Raw genomic sequence first — 18,544 nt, 5'->3', positions numbered from 1 at the left:
AAATACAACACTCATTCTGTACCAAACTGCATATGTTTCACTTCAGTTCCATGCCGACCACATCTACATGTCCAGATGTTGTCATCTGGACATTGCTCAACGCTGCATGGCGAGACCGTGGCGCCATGACAAGCTTGGATAAGACGCCATGACATCATTAATCTGTATAAATCCCTCAATTTTTATCCAATTAAAATGACACTTACACTGATTAATCAGGGGCTGCTCCTGAACAGATACATGTTACTACTTCTGGTCTTGGCCAAAGCCCCGCCCACTTGAAACAGGAAGTGCAATTTTCAGACAGCGGGGTCCCTCTCTTCAGGGATTAAACTCACACACTCAAAAGTGCTTCAGATCAGGTCAAACCCTTTCATGATACTACAGAAAAAACCCTCAAGTTCCTTCCTCAAGCAAAACCATGGCGAATGGCGTCCACCGCCATGAAACAGGAAGTACTTGTAACTGACCCAATGTACTCCTGATCTCCACCAAACTCGGCAGGGAGGACAGTGGTCAGGCCTGGAACTGATTCAAATAGACATATGTTGGTTATTTGGCTCTATAGCGCCCCCTATGGTTATATCATTCGCCATGAAACAGGAAGTGGCTCTAGCTCTGCTGTCAGTTGACCAGTTGAGCTGATATTTTCCTGTTCTCATTAGAGTTCCAACCTGAACATGGTTCTACATGAAAACGACAATAGCGCCACCTAGTGGCCACGGGGAATTTTCCTCTTGATAAAATCATGCTCCGGCTTGAGGGAATTCAACACAGTTTGTAAGAAACAAGGTCATGAATGGTTCAGATGTCATCACTGGACAGGCTGAGCTGCAAGTTGATCCTCTCATGACGAAAATCACCTCTTGATGGAGATAAACTCTGGACGAATGGGTTTATGGCTGTGGGCAAGATCGGCCGTGTTGCTGGAGGGAGGCTCTTGGCCGATGGGGCGGTGCAATAGGCCGAAGCGGCGCCAGAGGTGCGAGGGCCTCCAACGCTGCTTGCAGCTTTAATTATTATTGTTGTTGTTGTTCCAGTTTCATTAGCAGTTGTTTGGAAGCAACAGTAACAGGGGGGTTAGCAAAGGAAAACAGATGGAACATAACACTGTTCATTTCATAAACAAGGCAGGTCATAATGATAAAAAATGTGATCCGAGTAATGGGACCCTGGGCCCCTGTAGAGCCCTGTGTCTAGCAACGCCCCTGCCCTCACTCTGTCTCTACAGGCATAATTCCAGAGCAACACCGGGGTGGCTGATATTCATTACTGCACATCTGGGCCTCGTTTCAGAAAGCGGGTTCAACAAACTTTGAGTTAGAAGTGCAACTCTGGGTTGACCAACTCTGAGCTGTTGAACTGAGAGTTTTCAGTTTCAGAACAGGTGATAACTATTAGTTCAATCAACTCTGAGTTAATTTACCACTGAGTACAGCGCGTGCATGGGCAGATAAAAAGCCCTCATCAATGGAACACGGATAACATGATTCCCCGTGGCAACAGGTGAAAAAAAGAGTCGCTCCTCCCATTTTGCTCCAGTGGAGTGTTGGAGAAGAACTTAAAAATGCACAAGTAATAAAGAACAGGTTCTTCTTCCCACATTATTAAAATAGGCAGGTATTAATTTCCCACTTTCCTAATAAATCAGGTACTGTTCCACACAAATTTCTTTTTACCTTTCTCTTTAGGTTCTTCTCCTGCGTGTTCGTTTTGATGGAGCACAGATGACAAACTACTTCTCTCACTTGACAATTTATTAATTTACAAGGTATGAGAATGTGCAAATTACAGAGCCCCGGGTCCATATCTGTCCCTGGCAAACAGACATAAGAAATGTCCTGCTCGCCGCTACAAAAAGGACCCCCCCTCTCTGTCTCTGGAAACTTATATATTAAAGCTCCTCCTCCTTTTCTATACACAGTTTTGCTGACTAATGGTGCAGCTGCAGAATCGGGTCAGATGCAGTCACAGGTCCTGTGAACCCCAAACGCTTGTGTCCTAAAAAACAGTAAAAATAAGAAAATACACAGGCAAGCCGGAGCTTTCCTCTGGACTCTGGTTAAGTTTGGCTATGTCCACATGGCACCGAAGCCGGTTCAGGTGTGAAAACGGTGGCGAAAACTAGCAGAAAGGCTTCAACATCCCCATGACACTGCTGTAGTACATACTACAGGCTGTGGGGGCGCTAAAGAGTAACACGCCAAAGCAGACAACGCATGCGCAGTTAAAGGCTCACTGTGTGTTGCAGGAAGTTCACATCGGAAGCAGAGAAAAGAAGATGGCTGAGGATTCACTGCGAGGCAAAAGAGAAACATTTCTTTGGACTAATGAAGAAGATGAGCTTCTTCTTCAAAAAATGCTTGAGTACAAAGCATAAAAACTTGAGGAAGGCGGACTGGGAATCGGCGCATGTTCGTCACGTTGACGTCATATCCTCGAGTTGTGCGGCTTTGCTGTCAGTACGGCAGACGGTAGAGGACTCAAACCGATCCACCTTAGTTCCTGGCTTCAGACATGGAGGCTAATCCCTGCTTCGTGGGGATGAAAGGGTGGTTTGCTAAAATACTTTTGTGTTTTTGCTGCAATCCGGCATCGTGCGGACGGACATTTCCTTTAAGTGTAACATTTCACATGTTGTTTTACCAGCAAACACAATTAATCAGCCCCTCACATGTTCTTCTATGAAGAGTCTCGTTGTTTCACAAGTATTCATAACACACAGTTAGTAAAATATATAAGCTTATTAATATTTAATATGACTAATAGAGTAAGAATATAACTTCAAATAAGCAGCACACCTGAGTATTACCTTGATTAGTATCCCAATAAATTTATCTACAGGAGTTAGAAATATTAATGAATGCACATGCAGAATATGACCATATATTTGGGGGGAAAGCAATACAGCAGACAACCAACATATGATCTAGTTAATTGAAATTTTCTAATTAGTAAAAGGTTTTCTTTGGGGTTTTAAAATGTTACCTTCATTATAGCCAATAGAAAAAAGGCTGAGGGCCGGAATAAAAGTGGGGGTGCACCAACAGCAGGGTTCAGAGGCTGAGGAGATGGTCCTCAGTCCACACAGTGGGCGTCCTACTGCAGAGGGAACACGTGGAGGAAGCTCATCCAACCAGCCTCCAAGACACCAGGGCCTACATGAGAGGTTAGTTCTTCAGATTAATGATAGATGTGCGTCCATCCTTTCTTCCAGGGTCAACTCCGTGATGCACACACATCCATCTCAGACACAACATGGCTGGTCTTCTTGTAGGACAGTTCTTTGTGACTGATGGTAGTTTCCTTTTTTTATTCTAAGTGGTCCTTCAGATGGAATTTATTTTAAGGTAACAGTTGTATATTTGATGAATTGTGATGTGTTAAAACTAGACTTTAATTAGGCTGGGTACTTTCCTAGCTGGGGTTATAATTGTAACTGGTTTAATCTTCATTTTCTACCAGTTGCAGATGGTGTAATCTGTCTGGTGGAGCCCTCTGCCATAACACACCTCCATGCAGTTGTACGTACTCTTCATACTCCACGGATTTTTAATGATGGGTTAGAGTAGAACATGCATTCATTTGATTTGCGTTACAGGAGGATGAAGACACCTTGTCAGGCTGGATCATTTAACGTGTTTTACCAAGACAAGAATCACCTGTTAACTACTGTACTGCATTAGTACCTGCAGGGAATAAAGAAGACTTCATAAAACAAAGAAGCACACTGTCTTTATGTCTTTATTAGACACTTGCGAGGAGCTGCGTCACTCAGAAAGATGGTGGCATGTCGTGTCTCTGACTGCTCTTCCACCTTGTGCTTCAGCAGGGCTTCAGGATCTTCATTATCAGCTGCATTCAGTGGCTGAGTCGGACGTTGCTCCTCTCATTGTGGCGATGTTGTTGAGAACAGCACATGCCACAATAATGTCACATGCCCTATTTGGGGCGGCTCTGAGCCTACGAAGGCACTGGAGGCGGGCCTTAAGCATCCCAATAGTCATCTCTGCCCCGGCTGGAGTCCTGCAGTGAGCCAAGCCGGGCTCAGGATCAGGGGTCAGCAAATACGGCTGGCAGGGGTACCCTCTGTCACCCAGCAGGTAACCATCAAACTCTCCTATAATACAGGACACAATATTACATTTTTAGTTGTGATAGGTCGAACAAAATATTGATTTTAATGTAAATAACTCACCACGGGCAGATCTAGCGCTCTGTGTACACTCAGGAAAGACTGGAGGGTCGTCACAGACCCAGACCACTTTGCTTCCACGTTACTGACGATGTGGCTGCATCACATATGATCTTCAAAGGACAGAACAGTAATTAGCTGCTGTAGCTGTAATGTGAAGTATCTGGGATTCTAAAGGCTATGATTTACCTGCACATTAATGCTGTGGAAAGACTTCCTATTCACATAATCTCCTTCATCTACTGAAGGAGCTGTGATAGGAACCTGAGTCCATCTATGCAGCCAATCACACCCGGAAACCCTAAAATATATCAGATTAACTGATGTGTTCTTTGTATCTTGTTGGTCTGTGATTTGGAAACACCACTAAAGTGTAGAGCAGAGGTTTCAGTGTAAGAGTGACAGTTCTCGCTGTCCGACAGACTGCTGCCTTTGAAATATGCTCAGCATCACCGACGTTATAAAGAAAACTCCCTTTGGGAAAAAAAACGAAGTAACGCTCAGCACAGTGAGGGAATGATAAAACATCCAGGCAGGGTCTGATCACCCTTTCCACCACATCGATATCTGCAGTGTCTTGTCCTTCGATGTCAACTGGCTCTTCAAGAAAAGGGCACACCATGTCAAACACTTCCTTCAGTCTGCAGCTAAAGAGGAGAAACTCCGGTTAGTAGAAGAAAACCTGCCAGCGAGCATGTTAACTTTACCAAGTCTGTTGCCGTGGTAACTGACTCAGAGTTACACTGAACTCGCTTTGTGAAACCGAAAACCCAGAGTTTCCCTTAACTCGGAATGCATCACAGTAGCACACATTACGTTAATACGCATGCAGGTTAGGGGCAGTTTGCACTATGTATGCTGATCTGACAGAACACGGGCGTTGCACTTGATGTGTATTTCAACGTGAGAAATGGGAGGTGTGGCATCAGAAAAGCCACTGAAATGTGTGAGAGTTGGCAGGGAAGATAAAGTAATGATGTTTTTGGATTTTCCAGAATGGCACTATGAAGTTAAATAATGTAGCTGAAAACGACATCATTGTTTACGTGTTTATGATGTTTGTCAATATCAGGACATTCAGTTTTGTTTCTGAAATAATTATAAATGAACAGAGTTCATGATTATCTGACTGCTTTTATTCATCGATGAATAAAGTAGAACTGTGACAAAGGAAACTGAGGATGCAACGCATCGTGATGCAGCGCTGAACTGAATCCAATCGTTGACAAGAGGCAGAGGACTAGTGAGAGTCAGAACCACTATCCAGGATGAAACATCCAACATCCTTGCATACATCAGGAAGATGGCCTCAACGGACGAAGTGCTCGGTGAAGGTCTCAGGCAGTGGAAAACAGATCATGTGGTGATGGAGGAACCATCACGGGAGGAAAAGCCCCTCCATGGGATGTACCACCGACAGATAACTGAAGTGGCTGATATGGAGAAATCCTCCCAATGGCTAGAAAGGGCTGGCCTGAAAGACAGCACAGAGGCACTGATCATAGCTGCACAGGAGCAGGGCTTGAGCACCAGAGCAATAGAGGCCCAGATCTACCATACAAGACAAGACCCCAGGTGCAGACTGTGCAAAGAGGCCCCTGAGACAATCCAGCACATAACTGCAGGGTGTAAGATGCTGGCAGGGAAAGCTTACAAGGAGCATCATAACCAAATGGCTGGTATAGTGTACAGGAACATCTGTGCAGAGTACAGACTGGAAGCCCCGAGGTCAAGGTGGGAAACACCTCCGAAGGTGGTAGAGAATAACCGAGCTAAGATCCTGTGGGACGCTTTCCTTTCCCGTGTGGACGGAACGAGGCTGGAGGGGAAACAGATCTCGACACAACACCGGAAATAGTAGGATGTGGGTTGTGCTTCGGGGGAGACTTTCAATGTGACACCGACATCCCAAATACTTCCCTAAACACGCAGTTCACTTCCGTTTGTGAAAAGATTCTCTTCCACGCGCTTATTTTTCAGTAAACTGTTAAGTTTATTTTCCTAAAATATTTTACTTTAACGACATTTATCAACATCGCTCTGAAACGCTCTGTACTGTGACGTCACATCGCGTGACAACACAGCCGTGATGTAGCTTACAGGAAGCGCGATCTTTTAGCTTAGAGCGGCTAAGCTAGCTAACAGGAGCGTGTGGAAAGCGGCGTTTTCTGCCACGAGCGCCGTGAAACATGGAGGTAGGCAGCCGGGACTTTCTGAACTCGCCGCCTGTGAAGACTGTGAGGTTTGGTGGAAATGTCGCGGAGACATTAGAGAAACACAGACAGGTGAGCGCTAACGTTGCGGTCCTGGAGGATGTGCTCCTAATATCTGAGCTTTTCAGTAATCAAAGCACGTGACCTGATTGGCCTTTGTGTGTCTGAAGGGGGACTCCGGAGATTATGAGCTGCTGAAGCACCAGCTGGCCGATCCAGACATAAAGGTACAGTCAGACATGGTGAGGCCCAGCTTTGTGTTTCGGGCATGGTTCAGGGTCTGTCTCATCCCACAGGAAGCCCAGATGATCAGCTGGCTGCAGGAGTTCAGAAGTTGCGTGACTCAGCTAACGAAGGACCACGAACAGCTGATTTATACTGTCTTGGTGAGAAGAGGCTTTCTGTGGGATCTGCAGCGGAGCTGAGTATTTGCATCTGTGTGACGGAAACTGTGTCGTGCTTGTTTTCCAGAGACTTCCGTGGGCTGGTCGGAGTCCGGCTGTGGTGGAGGAGTACCTGGCCTTCCTCGGCAACCTGGTGTCTGCACAAACTGTTTACCTGTGTGCCTGTCTCAAGATGGTAGTCTCCCACTTCACTCCCAGTACGTTTCCTTTCCTGTAACAAGTTTTTATGAACTCAGTTTACATCTGGTTGCATCACAGTGTGCTTGTTTTCCAGAGAGGGTAACCATCTGTGAGGGTGGAGTAGATATCTCAGACTCAGATGATGAAGATGAGAGTAAGTGGGATTTTCTTTGTTAAAATGATAAAACTTTTCTCTACTTTAAAAAGAAAGCAGGTGAATGAACTGGCTTCTCTTTCCAGACGTCATCAGAGTCTTTGATCAGTGTCACCAAGCGCTGCAGCTCATCCTCAGATACGTCCCATCGTAAGTCGCCACCTTTTCTCCTCCAGTGTTGCTTCTCTGTGCAGTTATGGTCAGTTTGTTTGTTATTTACGTCGGTTTTACAACATGTCATACAGGTGGTAACTCAGTAAACTAGTGTTTTACTAGCAACTGGTAAAGGCTGCATGAGCAACGAGCAAGACTGTAGCTTGCCATCAAAACCATTTCTAGTGAAAATTGTTGGACTAACTGATCCAAAGGTATAAACCAGCGAGGTAAAGAAGCCAATAAAACAGGGAAAAAGCAGAAATTCTGTGTAATAAATATCAGTCTAAACATAAAAAGCTGCTTTTACTGGCCAAACTACCAGCAGCATGTCAACCTAAAGAACATGCTAACTAGAACGTGAACCCAGGGACACCTAACTGGCCTCATGTGGTCCTTTATAGACCTGCTGGTCTGTTATCTCTGAGAGATGTAGGTGCTTGGTCACAGCGGTGAACCCAATGCACCAGAAACCACTCTGTCCTCCTTATTTTTGAGTTTTCCAGCAGTGATTCTCAACATGTGGTTCGGGGGCCTCCCCCAGTTCTCCCAATCATTGCTCCAGACGAGGGGAATACACCTCAGATTGCAGTCAGCTTTCCTTGAAAAGACAAAAAAGTCTCCCTTTGTACTGGATGTCTTTTTTAATCCAGGCGGTCCGGATCACCAGTTCTTTTGTCTTAAACTCAAGAAAACATATAACTACAGATCGGGGGCTAGAGTCCTGTGGTGGTTTAGGACCAAGGGAGCGGTGGCATCATTGTATTCCCAGGGGGGTGTCAGGGAGGGTCAGTTCAGTTTTTATGAATCCTTCAATAAAATCTGTGATGTCTCCTTCTGCGCCCTCCTTCATGCCGTGAATGCGGATATTATTCCTCCTCGAACGGGCCTCCAAAAAGCTCTTCTTTAACATTGGCACTGAAATCTTTTTCAATCCGGTTACCTATTTCTTTCATGTCGGAGGTAATGGTGTTGAGTGCGTGATGCAGCTCATCTCTGAAATCTGAAGGTTCTTTTTTGATCTCTCCTGTGGCTTTGCTAACATACTCTCTCATGTTGGTGTGTACCTCCTTTATTTCGGCAATGATGCTATGGTATGGTTGACGTGCTTCCTAGCATTAGCACCCGCAAGACAATCTTCGCTTTCGCTCAAGGAAAGTCTTCGTCATATGGAAGGTCGAATGGACCAAACATTTATTTTCATGTTCGTGTTAAGACGTACAGAGTTGACATCTTAAAACCCATGGCTGAGTTTTAGGTCTATTTCTGAAGTTGTTATTGATCCTTGCATTACATTACATTCATTGTTTATTTTTTAGGAGTCAACACACATTTATTATTCAGTGGGGGAGATCTAAGCGTCTCCTTTGGCACAGCAGATCACCAGATTTTATTAAACAGAATCAGAAGTCTGGTGTGTCTCTCAGGTACATGTTCAGGAATCCATGAAATAAAGTGTGGGGTTCCCCAAGGATCAATTCTAGGCCCATGTCTTTTTAATCTGTACATGTTACTTCTTGGGCATGTCATCAGGAGACATGGCATTGATTTCCACAACTATGCTGATGATATGCAGTTTTATATTGCCATGTCTCCTGATGACCTGGAGCCAGTTAACGTCCTTTTAAACTGTATTTTAGATATAAAGTCATGGATGGCCGAGAACTTCTTACAGCTCAACCAGGACAAGACTGAAGTTTTTCTTTAACATCCAGCAGACGAGAGAGATCATTTCAAGCAAACTCGAGTTTTAAACACTCTCAGTCTGTAAGAAACTGTTTTGACTAACGGTTGGATTATACCGGGTGCGTGTGCGTCACATTAGGGTGCGACACTGCATTTTATACTGGGAGCGTGTCAGGTGTGGAGAGCCCGTGAGTGCAGTCCACCTAACAGAATCCGCGAGATCACGAAATCACAAGAAGATTGGAGAATCTTGTGATTCTCCACTTCCAGGATAAACGTCTCATCGTCTGTGATGACAAAAACACAGAGCTCCCCAGACCGGTTAAACACATCATGTTTTCACGGTTAAGCAGCGCAAATCTGTACAGGGGCTTTTATTTTGAAAAAGACCGGATGTTTTTACACTGCTCCCGTGTCTGATTTCCTGTCTGCCCCTATCTGAACTGCGGAATTGATGCATTCTGGGTGCGTGAAGCATCAAAAATAAACTCGGTGCGTAAATTTACCGGAGCACTGTGACAACGTGCTTCTGGGACGCTTCTGATACGTGCTGCGGTGCAAACGGTATAAAACAAACCATTAACTAAAATGGCTGCGAATAACAGCGGAGGTTGTGGTGCAGCCGTAACGTGCAGCACACGCACCCGGTATAATTCCTCCGTAAGATGGATTTTATTTTACACATTAGTAATGTTCAAAGACAGGGTTTTCCTCGTTTCACCATTATGGGCCCCACCTGTGGAATGGTCTGACTCGAGGCCTAAAAGAGTGTTGATGTTTTAAAAAGAGGTCCAAGATCCACCTTTTTCTGTTCAAGATTCAAGGAATATTTATTCCTTGAATAAAGAGGGCAATTTGTTGTACAGCCAGCAGTAAAAACAATCAGTCACAAACACACAAATGACACAACATATTTAAAAGGACTATAATAAAATAATACATTTAAAAAAATAAAATAAAATAAAAGTCCTTGTTCAACAGAGCAATGGCTGCAGGGACAAAAGAGCTTATAACAAAATTTTATTCCTTGTAAATTAATCCATTTCTATATTTACTTTGTTTTTTATTTAATTATTTACTGTCCGTTAATGTAGCTTTCATAAATCTTTTATTATAAAGTTTTTATACTTTTTTATACATGTTGGTTTTATTTGTTGTAACTGTTTTTAGATTGTTTTAACTCCAGTGTTTTTCTCATGGGTGGGGTCTTTCACATCGGGAGCTACCCCTGCTGACTGCGGGGTCGTTGCCATGGTGACTGTCCCTGTCTGGGTGGTCGAGGTCCTGCCCTGCAGCCTTATGGTTGTGGTGTGAGCTCAGTCTGCCTGGGTCTGGGTGGTTCCCCATGGTGACGGCCTCTGTTGTCATGGGTAGGCTGGCTGTTGGTGTGGAAGGGTATCGTTTCCTCACCTGGTGCCAAGACATGTTCGTTTATACAGTTATAAAGACAGCTTGTTTTCGAAGGGGGAGGGGATCTATGTCCATTTAATGTGTGTGTGCTGGAGAGCATGTTTATGTGTGTTTGTGCTTTGATTAGTTCTTGTGATAAACTTTGGCATGTGACTACTGGTGTTTTTAAGATGCATCAGATAAATTGTTTATATAATGTAAAGCTCTTTTTGCTGCAATTCTGCATGAAAAGTGCTATATAAATAAAGTTTGATTTGAAGTGAGGACCTGTTCATGTCTCCAGTAATAACGCCCCTCACCTAGTGCCTTGGAGCAGCCACTGGATGTGTGAACCTCTGGGGCTTGCTGGTGTGTCCACTGTGTACAACTTATACAATAGAAAAGACTAAGGCCCAATCCCATTTCACCCCTTGGCCCTACCCCTTACCCCTACCCCTTGCCCCTTACCCCTTAAAACGGAGCTAGAAGGGGTAGGGCTGAAAAGTCAACCCCTACGAATTGGGACACCCCTTCAACAGTCACATACGTCATCAGTAGTCACTAAAGAACATTTTACGCAGGAACTGGAAGAAACTAAATAAAAAAAAAAACAATAAATATATTAAAAAATATTAAACATGGGGCTCAAACAGGAAAAACCAGCAAAACTGCTGGCTGTATTTAAAAAAACTAGGAAAAACTATATTGTGCATCGTTGCTGTTTGTGAAGCTGAAATATCTCCCTTATCACTGCGTGTCAGTCTGATCTATGAGCAGTGAGCGAACCGCTGCTGCAACGCGACGCTGCGTCTTTTTGACATATACGCCGGGACACCGGCACAAAAGTAATGCGGCCCACTGGGAATCCTCTAGAACCTCTCCATTAGCCGGCATTGCTCTTAAAGTGTATTCCAGCGTGAGAAATCAGAGGTTTAGCGTGAGAGCGTAAGAAGCCACTCAAATGCACGAGTCTAACGGCCGATGCGTGACAGTAGCCCTGTAAACAAACGCAGCGTACCGGCTCGCACAGTGGTTCACCACGGTCTCGTGCTGCAACATGCTGCTGTCAAACATGACATGAGAGAGATCACTCCTCAAGAGCGTTGAGTCGAGATACTGCATAGTGAAACCTGTTGTCATACACAGTCCATGGTGCAGTAAGATGGGGGGGGCTAATGAAAACTATCGCGGCGGCAAACTTGTTGCGCTCATTTTTCCGTTACCGTGCAATTAACTGACTTATTGCTTATCGACAGGCATATGTGGGACGTAATGTACGAATTTTGCATGCCATTAAAATTAATCGTGTGTGCTGGTATACGCTCTTTTCTCTGTGGCTTTTTTTTTTTTTTTTTTTTTTTTTTTTTTTGTGCGAATGTGTGTTGCCCTGCACCTCAAGAAAGCGTGATGTGCGTAGAAACACTTGCTTTCTCATGTAGAACAGGACATTTTTCATACCCCTCCGTTTCAAGTGTGCCTCTGAAAAATCTTCGTTTGAAGGGGTATATAGCCCTACCCCTTACCCCTACCCCTCTGTCCTAAAAGGAATTGGGACACCCCTACCCCTTCACGTGAACGCGCAAAACGAAGGGGAAGGGCTAAGGGGTAGGGCCAAGGGGTGAAATGGGATTCACCCTAAATGTTCATAAGAGATTTCATTTTTATCGATGTAAAAGCTTGAATAACTTTACATTGTTTTCCTTGCCAGTAGTCCTTGGTAAATGATAAATCTGAATTCTGAAAATGATTGTAAATAAAAGGCCCCAAATGCACATCCACACATCTGTGGATTTAGGTGTCTGTATTTCTGCCTGTTTGAAATGGCCTCCTTGCTTCTGATGTCTGCAGCTCTGAAACACCGAGCAGGTTTAACTCTCATGTTTCTCATCAACTTTCAGAGTGTAAGCTTATTTCTCAACTCTTTTAGAACTTATCTTGTCATTCCCCTGATTTAAATACATGTGTGAATAAAAGATAAAACGCTGTGCCTTTATAGATGAGTAAAAGTTAAAAATTCATTTTTAAACATAATTTTAGAAAAAATACACTTATATTTATTTGTATTAATAGATTTTTTAGAATTTATTTCAAAGGATTTATGTGTGAAAGTCGTTTCTTTGGGTTTGAGCAGAAATGATTTCCTTTTGTGGCTTCCTGTAGTTTGTAAAAGATTTGCCTTTTTCTGTTTTTTCTTAAAGCACGAGTCGTTTTCTCATGCCCATCCTGCAGGAGAACTTCCCCTTCGTCCAGAAATCCTCCAGAACTCTGGTAAGAGACGCCCGAAGCCTCGTTAACCCTTAACTGCAGCAGATCCACCCAAGGTCTATCTCTTCTATCATCAATAGTGGCTACGTTTTCATGGAGCACTTTTAATCCGATCCAGCATCCAGTCAGAATAAAAATGTAAACATGTCAGCTGATCCGATCGGCCTCGATTGGAAAGATTTCCAGTCTGATCGAGAGGGATGTTTTAAACCTTTTCACGACTGAATCAGCAGGCATCAACAAACTATGTAAACATGTAAACAAACAGTACATTAATTGGTCAGGGAGTCTCAGTGTTTTTTTTTTTTTCTCATCATGGATGACGAGACCATTTTGTGATCTAGGGGATCCAGCTACATGGACTGCCTTCGCGGGCGCTCCGTGTCGGGCGCACTAGCAGTGTGATTGTCGGAATGAAACTGCAGCCCACACGGAATCGATGGAAATTAGCCATAACTCTGTAGAGTAAACTGTAATGGATAGGTACCCTTTAGGTAATCTACGGAAACTTTCCAGGCATTTCTATCCCGTCTAGGAGGTTTACAATCCAGCCACTAAATAAATTCAGAGACTGGTAAATCCACTCGCGCTGGTACGTTTTCGGAGTTCCGATCCGATTCTGAAATCTGAAACTGGATGAAGATGATTGTGATTAGGGGTGGGCCGATTCACTATTTAATCAATTCATCATGATTCACCTCATGCTGATTCATTTAAGATTTTTAAATGTTCAGAATCAATGATCCATCCATCCATTTTCTGCCGCTTATCCGGAGTCGGGTTGCGGGGGCAGCTGCCTAAGCAGGGAAACCCAGACTTCCCTCTCCCCGGCCACATTCACCAGCTCATCCGGGGGGATCCCGAGGCGTTCCCAGGCCAGCCGAGAGCTGTAGTCCATCCAGCGTGTCCTAGGTCTTCCCCGGGGTGTCTTTCCAGTGGGACGTGCCCGGAACACTTCACCAGGGAGACTTCCAGGAGGCATCCTAACCAGATGCCCGAGCCACCTCATCTGGCTCCTCTCGATGTGGAGGAGAAGCGGCTCTACTCTGAGCCCCTCCCGGATCACCGAGCTTCTCACCCTATCTCTAAGGGAGAGCCCAGCCACCCTGCGAAGGAAACTCATTTCGGCCGCTTGTACTCGTGAGCTTGTTCTTTCGGTCACTACCCACAGCTCAGGACCATAGGTGAGGGTAGGAACGTAGATCGACCGGTAAATCGAGAGATTTGCCTTTTGGCTCAGCTCCCTCTTCACCACGACAGACCGATGCAGAGTCCGCATCACTGCAGACGCCACACCGATCTGCCTGTCGATCTCCCGCTCCATCCTTCCCTCACTCATGAACAAGACCCCGAGATACGTGAAATCCTCCACTTGGGCCAGGACCTTATTGCAGATCCGGAGAGAGCACTCCACCCTTTTCCGTCTGAGGACCATGGTCTCGGACATGGAGGTGCTGATTCTCATCCCAGCTGCTTCACACTCGGTTGCGAATCGCTCCAGTGAGAGCTCAAGATCATGGCCCGATGAAGCCAACAGAACCACATCATCCGCAAAGAGCAGAGACCCAATCCTGAGGCCACAGAACCGGATCCCCTCAACACCTCGGCTGCACCTAGAAATTCTGTCCATAAAAGTTATGAACAGAATCGGTGACAAAGGGCAGCTTTGGCGAAGTCCAACCCGCACTTCATCTGTGATCGGACCAAACTCTGAAACCGGTTGTACAGGGACCGGACAGCTCGTACAAACGAGTCCGGCACTCCATACTCCCGGAGTACCCGCCACAGGAGTCCCTGGGGAAAACTGTCGAATGCCTTCTACAAGTCCACAAAGCACATGTAGATTGGTTGAGCAAACTCCCATGCCCCCTCCAAGACCCCAAAGAGGGTGTAGAGCTGGTCCAATGTTCCACGACGGGGAGGAAAACCACACTGCTCCTCCTCAATCCGAGATTTGACTATCCGATGTACCCTCCTCTCCAGCACCCCTGAATAGACCTTACCGGGGAGGCTGAGGAGTGTGATCCCCCTGTAGTTGGAGCACATCCTCCGCCACCCCAGTCTGCCAGTTCAGGGGAACTGTCCCCGATGTCGACTCGATGCTGCAGAGGCGTGTCAGCCAAGACAGCCCTACAGCATCCAGAGTCCTAAGGAACTCTGGGCAGGCCTCATCTACCCCCAGGGCCTTACCACTGAGGAGCTTTTTAACCACCTCAGCGACCTCAGCCCCAGAGATGAGAGAGCCAGCACCAGCTACCCCAGACTCTGCTTTCTCATTGGAAGATGTGTTGGTGGGATTGAGAAGGTCTTTGAAGTGTTCCTTCCATCGCCTCACAACGTCCCGAGTCGAGGTCAGCAACCCCCACATCCCCATTGTACACAGTGTTGACGGAGCAATTCTTTCCCCCTGAGCCGCCGGATATTGGACCAGAATCACCGTCCGGAAGTCATTCTCCATGGCCTTTCCAAACTCCTCCCATGCCCGGGTTTTTGCCTTAGCGACCGCCGAAGCTGTGCTCTGCTTAGCCCCCCGATACCCATCAGCTGCCTCTGGAATCCCACAGGCCAAAAAGGCCCAACAGGACTCCTTCTTCAGCTTGACGGCATCCCTTACTGCTGGTGTCCACCAACGAGTTCGGGGGTTACCGCTACCGACGACCTTACGGCCACAGCTGCTGGTGGCCGCCTCGACAATAGAGGCATGGAACACAGCTCATTTGGACTCAATGTCCCCCGCCTCACCTGGGACATGGTGGAAGCTCAGCCAGAGATGGGAGTTGAAGCTCTTTCTGATAGGGGACTCTGCCAGACGTTCCCAGCAGACCCTCACAACACTCTTGGGTCTGCCAGGCCTGACCGGCATCCTCCCCCCACCATCTGAGCCAACTCACCACCAGGTGGTGATCAGTTGACAGCTCCGCCCCTCTGCTCACCTGAGTTTCCAAGACATGCGGCCGCATGTCTGATTATACGACTGCAAAGTCGATCATCAAACTGCGGCCTAGAGTGTCCTGGTGCCAAGTGCACATGTGGACACTCTTATGTCTGAACAAGGTGTTCGTTATGGACAGTTCATGATGAGCACAGAAGTCCAACAACAAAACACCACTCGAATTCAGATTAAGGGGGCCGTTCCTCCCAATGACACCCCTCCAGGTCTCGCTGTCATTGCCGACGTGAGCATTGAAGTCCCCCAGCAGAACGAGGGAGTCCCCAGAAGGAGTGCTCTCCCAACACCCCCTCCAAGAACTCCAAAAAGGGTGGGTACTCTGAACTGCTATTTGGTGCATAAGCACAAACAACAGTCAAGACCCATCCCCCCACCCGAAGGCGGAGGGAGGCTACCCTTTCGTCCACCGGGGTAAACCCCAACGTACAGGCGCCAAGTCGGGGGGCAATGAGCATGCCCACACCTGCTCGGCGCCTCTCACAGGGAACAACTCCAGAATGGAAGAGGGTCCAGCCCCTCTCGAGGACAGTGGTTCCAGAGCCCAAGTCGTGCGTTGAGGTGAGTCCAACTATCTAGCCGGAACTGCTCAGCTTCGCGCACCAGCTCAGGCTCCTTCCTCACCAGAGAGATGACATTCCACGTCCCTAGAGCTAGCTTTTGCAGGATCAGACCGCCAGGGTCACCACCTCTGGCAGCCGCCCAGCTCACACTGCACCCGACCCCTATGGCCCCTTCTGCAGGTGGTGAGCCCACGGGAGGAGAGGCCCATGTCACCCTTTCGGGCCTTTTGGCAAAGGCCCGGCCACCAGGCGCTCGCCCCCGTGCCCCGCCTCCAGGCCTGGCTCCAGAGCGGGGTCCCGGTGACCCACGCCTGGGCAAGGGAAACCTTGGTCCTTGCTTTCTCATCATCATAAGGGTGATTTGAGTCACACTTCGTCTTGTCCCTCCCCTAGACACCTGTTTGCCATGAGTGACCCTACCAGGGGCATGAGCCCCCGACAATATAGTCGCTAGGATCATCAGGACGCACAAACTCCTCCACCACGATAAGGTGGCGGCACTCAATGATTCTTTATAATAATTAAATGACATAAACACAGCTGCGAAGTGTAGCAGAACGATAAAAGTTGTGCATGCCACCTGGACCGTTGAGGGGGTTGTACCGGTCCTTCCCCCTCAACGGTCCGGGCAGCAAATAAAGCTCAGGAACACCCCCTTGAGTAAACCGTGCTGAAGAATAACCTGTGTAGTCCCGGCATGTTGGGTTTATCGCTCTCCACACATTTATTAATCCTGTTTCAGCCCCCCAAGCTGTTAAATGTTTTACTAATACTGTTTGTATCTAGTTTGCCTTTTGAAGAATCCTTCCAGGATTTAGCTGGATATAAACGTATTTGCTGTATATTAAAACACCTTGACTTTTTGTTATCAGTTATTCAACAATATATAAAAGGACCAGTTACTCCCCGGAGGGGCATACACTTTAAAGAGACTCATCACAGTGTCATTGATTCTATTACATTCCATTCTACAGTCATTTAGCAGACGCTTTTATCTAAAGCGACTTACATTTGAAAATAAGAACAACACAAACAAGAATTCATACAAGATGGGACGTCATAATTAAGTGGTAGTCAGACTGCTGGGAGTCCAGTTGGACCAAGGTGCTGTCATGTAGAGCTAGAGGCAGTACTAATTTTTTATTTATTTATTTATTTTTTTGTAAGTCATTTAGTTTAAATACAAGATCACGAATTCATCAAACAATATCAACTTGGGCATAAGTGCAGCAGCTTCTTCGGTACTTGGTTGAGCCAAAGACCTGGACAAATCTTTCTAACTCATTCTGAGTAGAAGAGTTAAGCTAAGTGTGGAAACGCTCCTTGAACAACTGAGTCTTTAGCTTGCTTTTAAAAGTGGATAAGTACTCTGCGGATCGGACGGAGTTTGGTAGATCGTTCCACCACCGTGGAACAACAGAGGAGAAGAGTCTAGCTACTGATGTGGCGCCACCTTGTGGTGGGAGCACTAGGCGTCTTTCACTGGCAGAGCGTAACTGTGGAGAGGGAGTGTAGCTCTGGATTAAGGAGTGGAGGTAGACCGGAGCCATTTGGATTTTTGTTTTGTAAGCCAGAAGCAGAGCTTTGAATCGGTCTTGGACAGATTTAGCTGAAGGTGGCGATCCTTCATCCATGCGGAGATATCAGCAACATGCTGATATTCACATTGAGACGGTTGTGTCATCAGGTGGGAAAGAAAGGAAAAGCTGAGTGTCATCTGCATAGCAGTGGTAGGAGAAACCATGAGAGTTAATGATGCACCGAGTGAGGAGGTGTATAGTGAAAAGAGAAGAGGGCCAAGCACTGAGCCCTGAGGCACCCCTGTTGTCAGCCCATGTGATCTGGACACGCCCCCTCGCCAAGATACTCTGAAGGATCTTCCTGTGAGGTAGGACATAAGAGGACAGATCCTGAGATGCCAAGCTCCGAGAGTGTGGAGAACAGTATATGATGGTTGACCGTGTCAAAGGCAGCAGACAGGTCCAGCAGTATAAGGACTGAGGATTGACCAGTGGATCTGGCAACCCGTAGGGAATCAGTAACTGACAGAAGAGCAGTTTCAGTAGAGCGGCCTTGCCAATAGCCAGACTGATATGGATCTAACAGGTTGTTGTCTTGGAGGAACTATGAGACCTGACTGAAGACAGCACGCTCTAGTAATTTAGACATGAATGGAAGCAGTGAGACCGGCCGGTAGTTTCCAACCTGGGCTGGGTTGAGTGTGGGTTTCTTCAGCAGCGGGGGAACCTGAGCTTGCTTGAAGGTAGAGGGAAAGACACCGGATTTAAGAGAGGAGTTGACTCTGATATGGACTCTGGTCTGGACTCTAGCCTGGATTCTGGCCTGGACCCTTGTCTGGATTCTGGGCTGGACCCTGGTCTGGACTTTGGTCTTG

General features: G+C 46.5%; 1 protein-coding gene across 1 annotated transcript in view; it reads left to right on the top strand.

The window, feature by feature from the left end:
• The first annotated feature begins 6,112 nt into the window (after positions 1 to 6,112).
• The window catches only part of rrn3 (RRN3 homolog, RNA polymerase I transcription factor), a 31,495-nt gene continuing 19,063 nt past the window's right edge, over positions 6,113 to 18,544 (top strand). Inside the window, 7 exon segments of the mRNA XM_042001739.1 lie at positions 6,113 to 6,480; positions 6,579 to 6,635; positions 6,705 to 6,794; positions 6,880 to 7,009; positions 7,087 to 7,146; positions 7,233 to 7,296; positions 12,573 to 12,642. Of these exon segments, the coding sequence (XP_041857673.1) occupies positions 6,385 to 6,480; positions 6,579 to 6,635; positions 6,705 to 6,794; positions 6,880 to 7,009; positions 7,087 to 7,146; positions 7,233 to 7,296; positions 12,573 to 12,642 (567 nt within the window). The 5' untranslated portion in view covers positions 6,113 to 6,384.

Source organism: Melanotaenia boesemani, chromosome 2, assembly GCF_017639745.1.
Source record: "Melanotaenia boesemani isolate fMelBoe1 chromosome 2, fMelBoe1.pri, whole genome shotgun sequence".
Taxonomy (NCBI): Eukaryota; Metazoa; Chordata; class Actinopteri; order Atheriniformes; family Melanotaeniidae; genus Melanotaenia; species Melanotaenia boesemani.
Note: the sequence above shows the minus strand (reverse complement) of the source record. Positions and strands in the feature narration are given on the sequence as shown.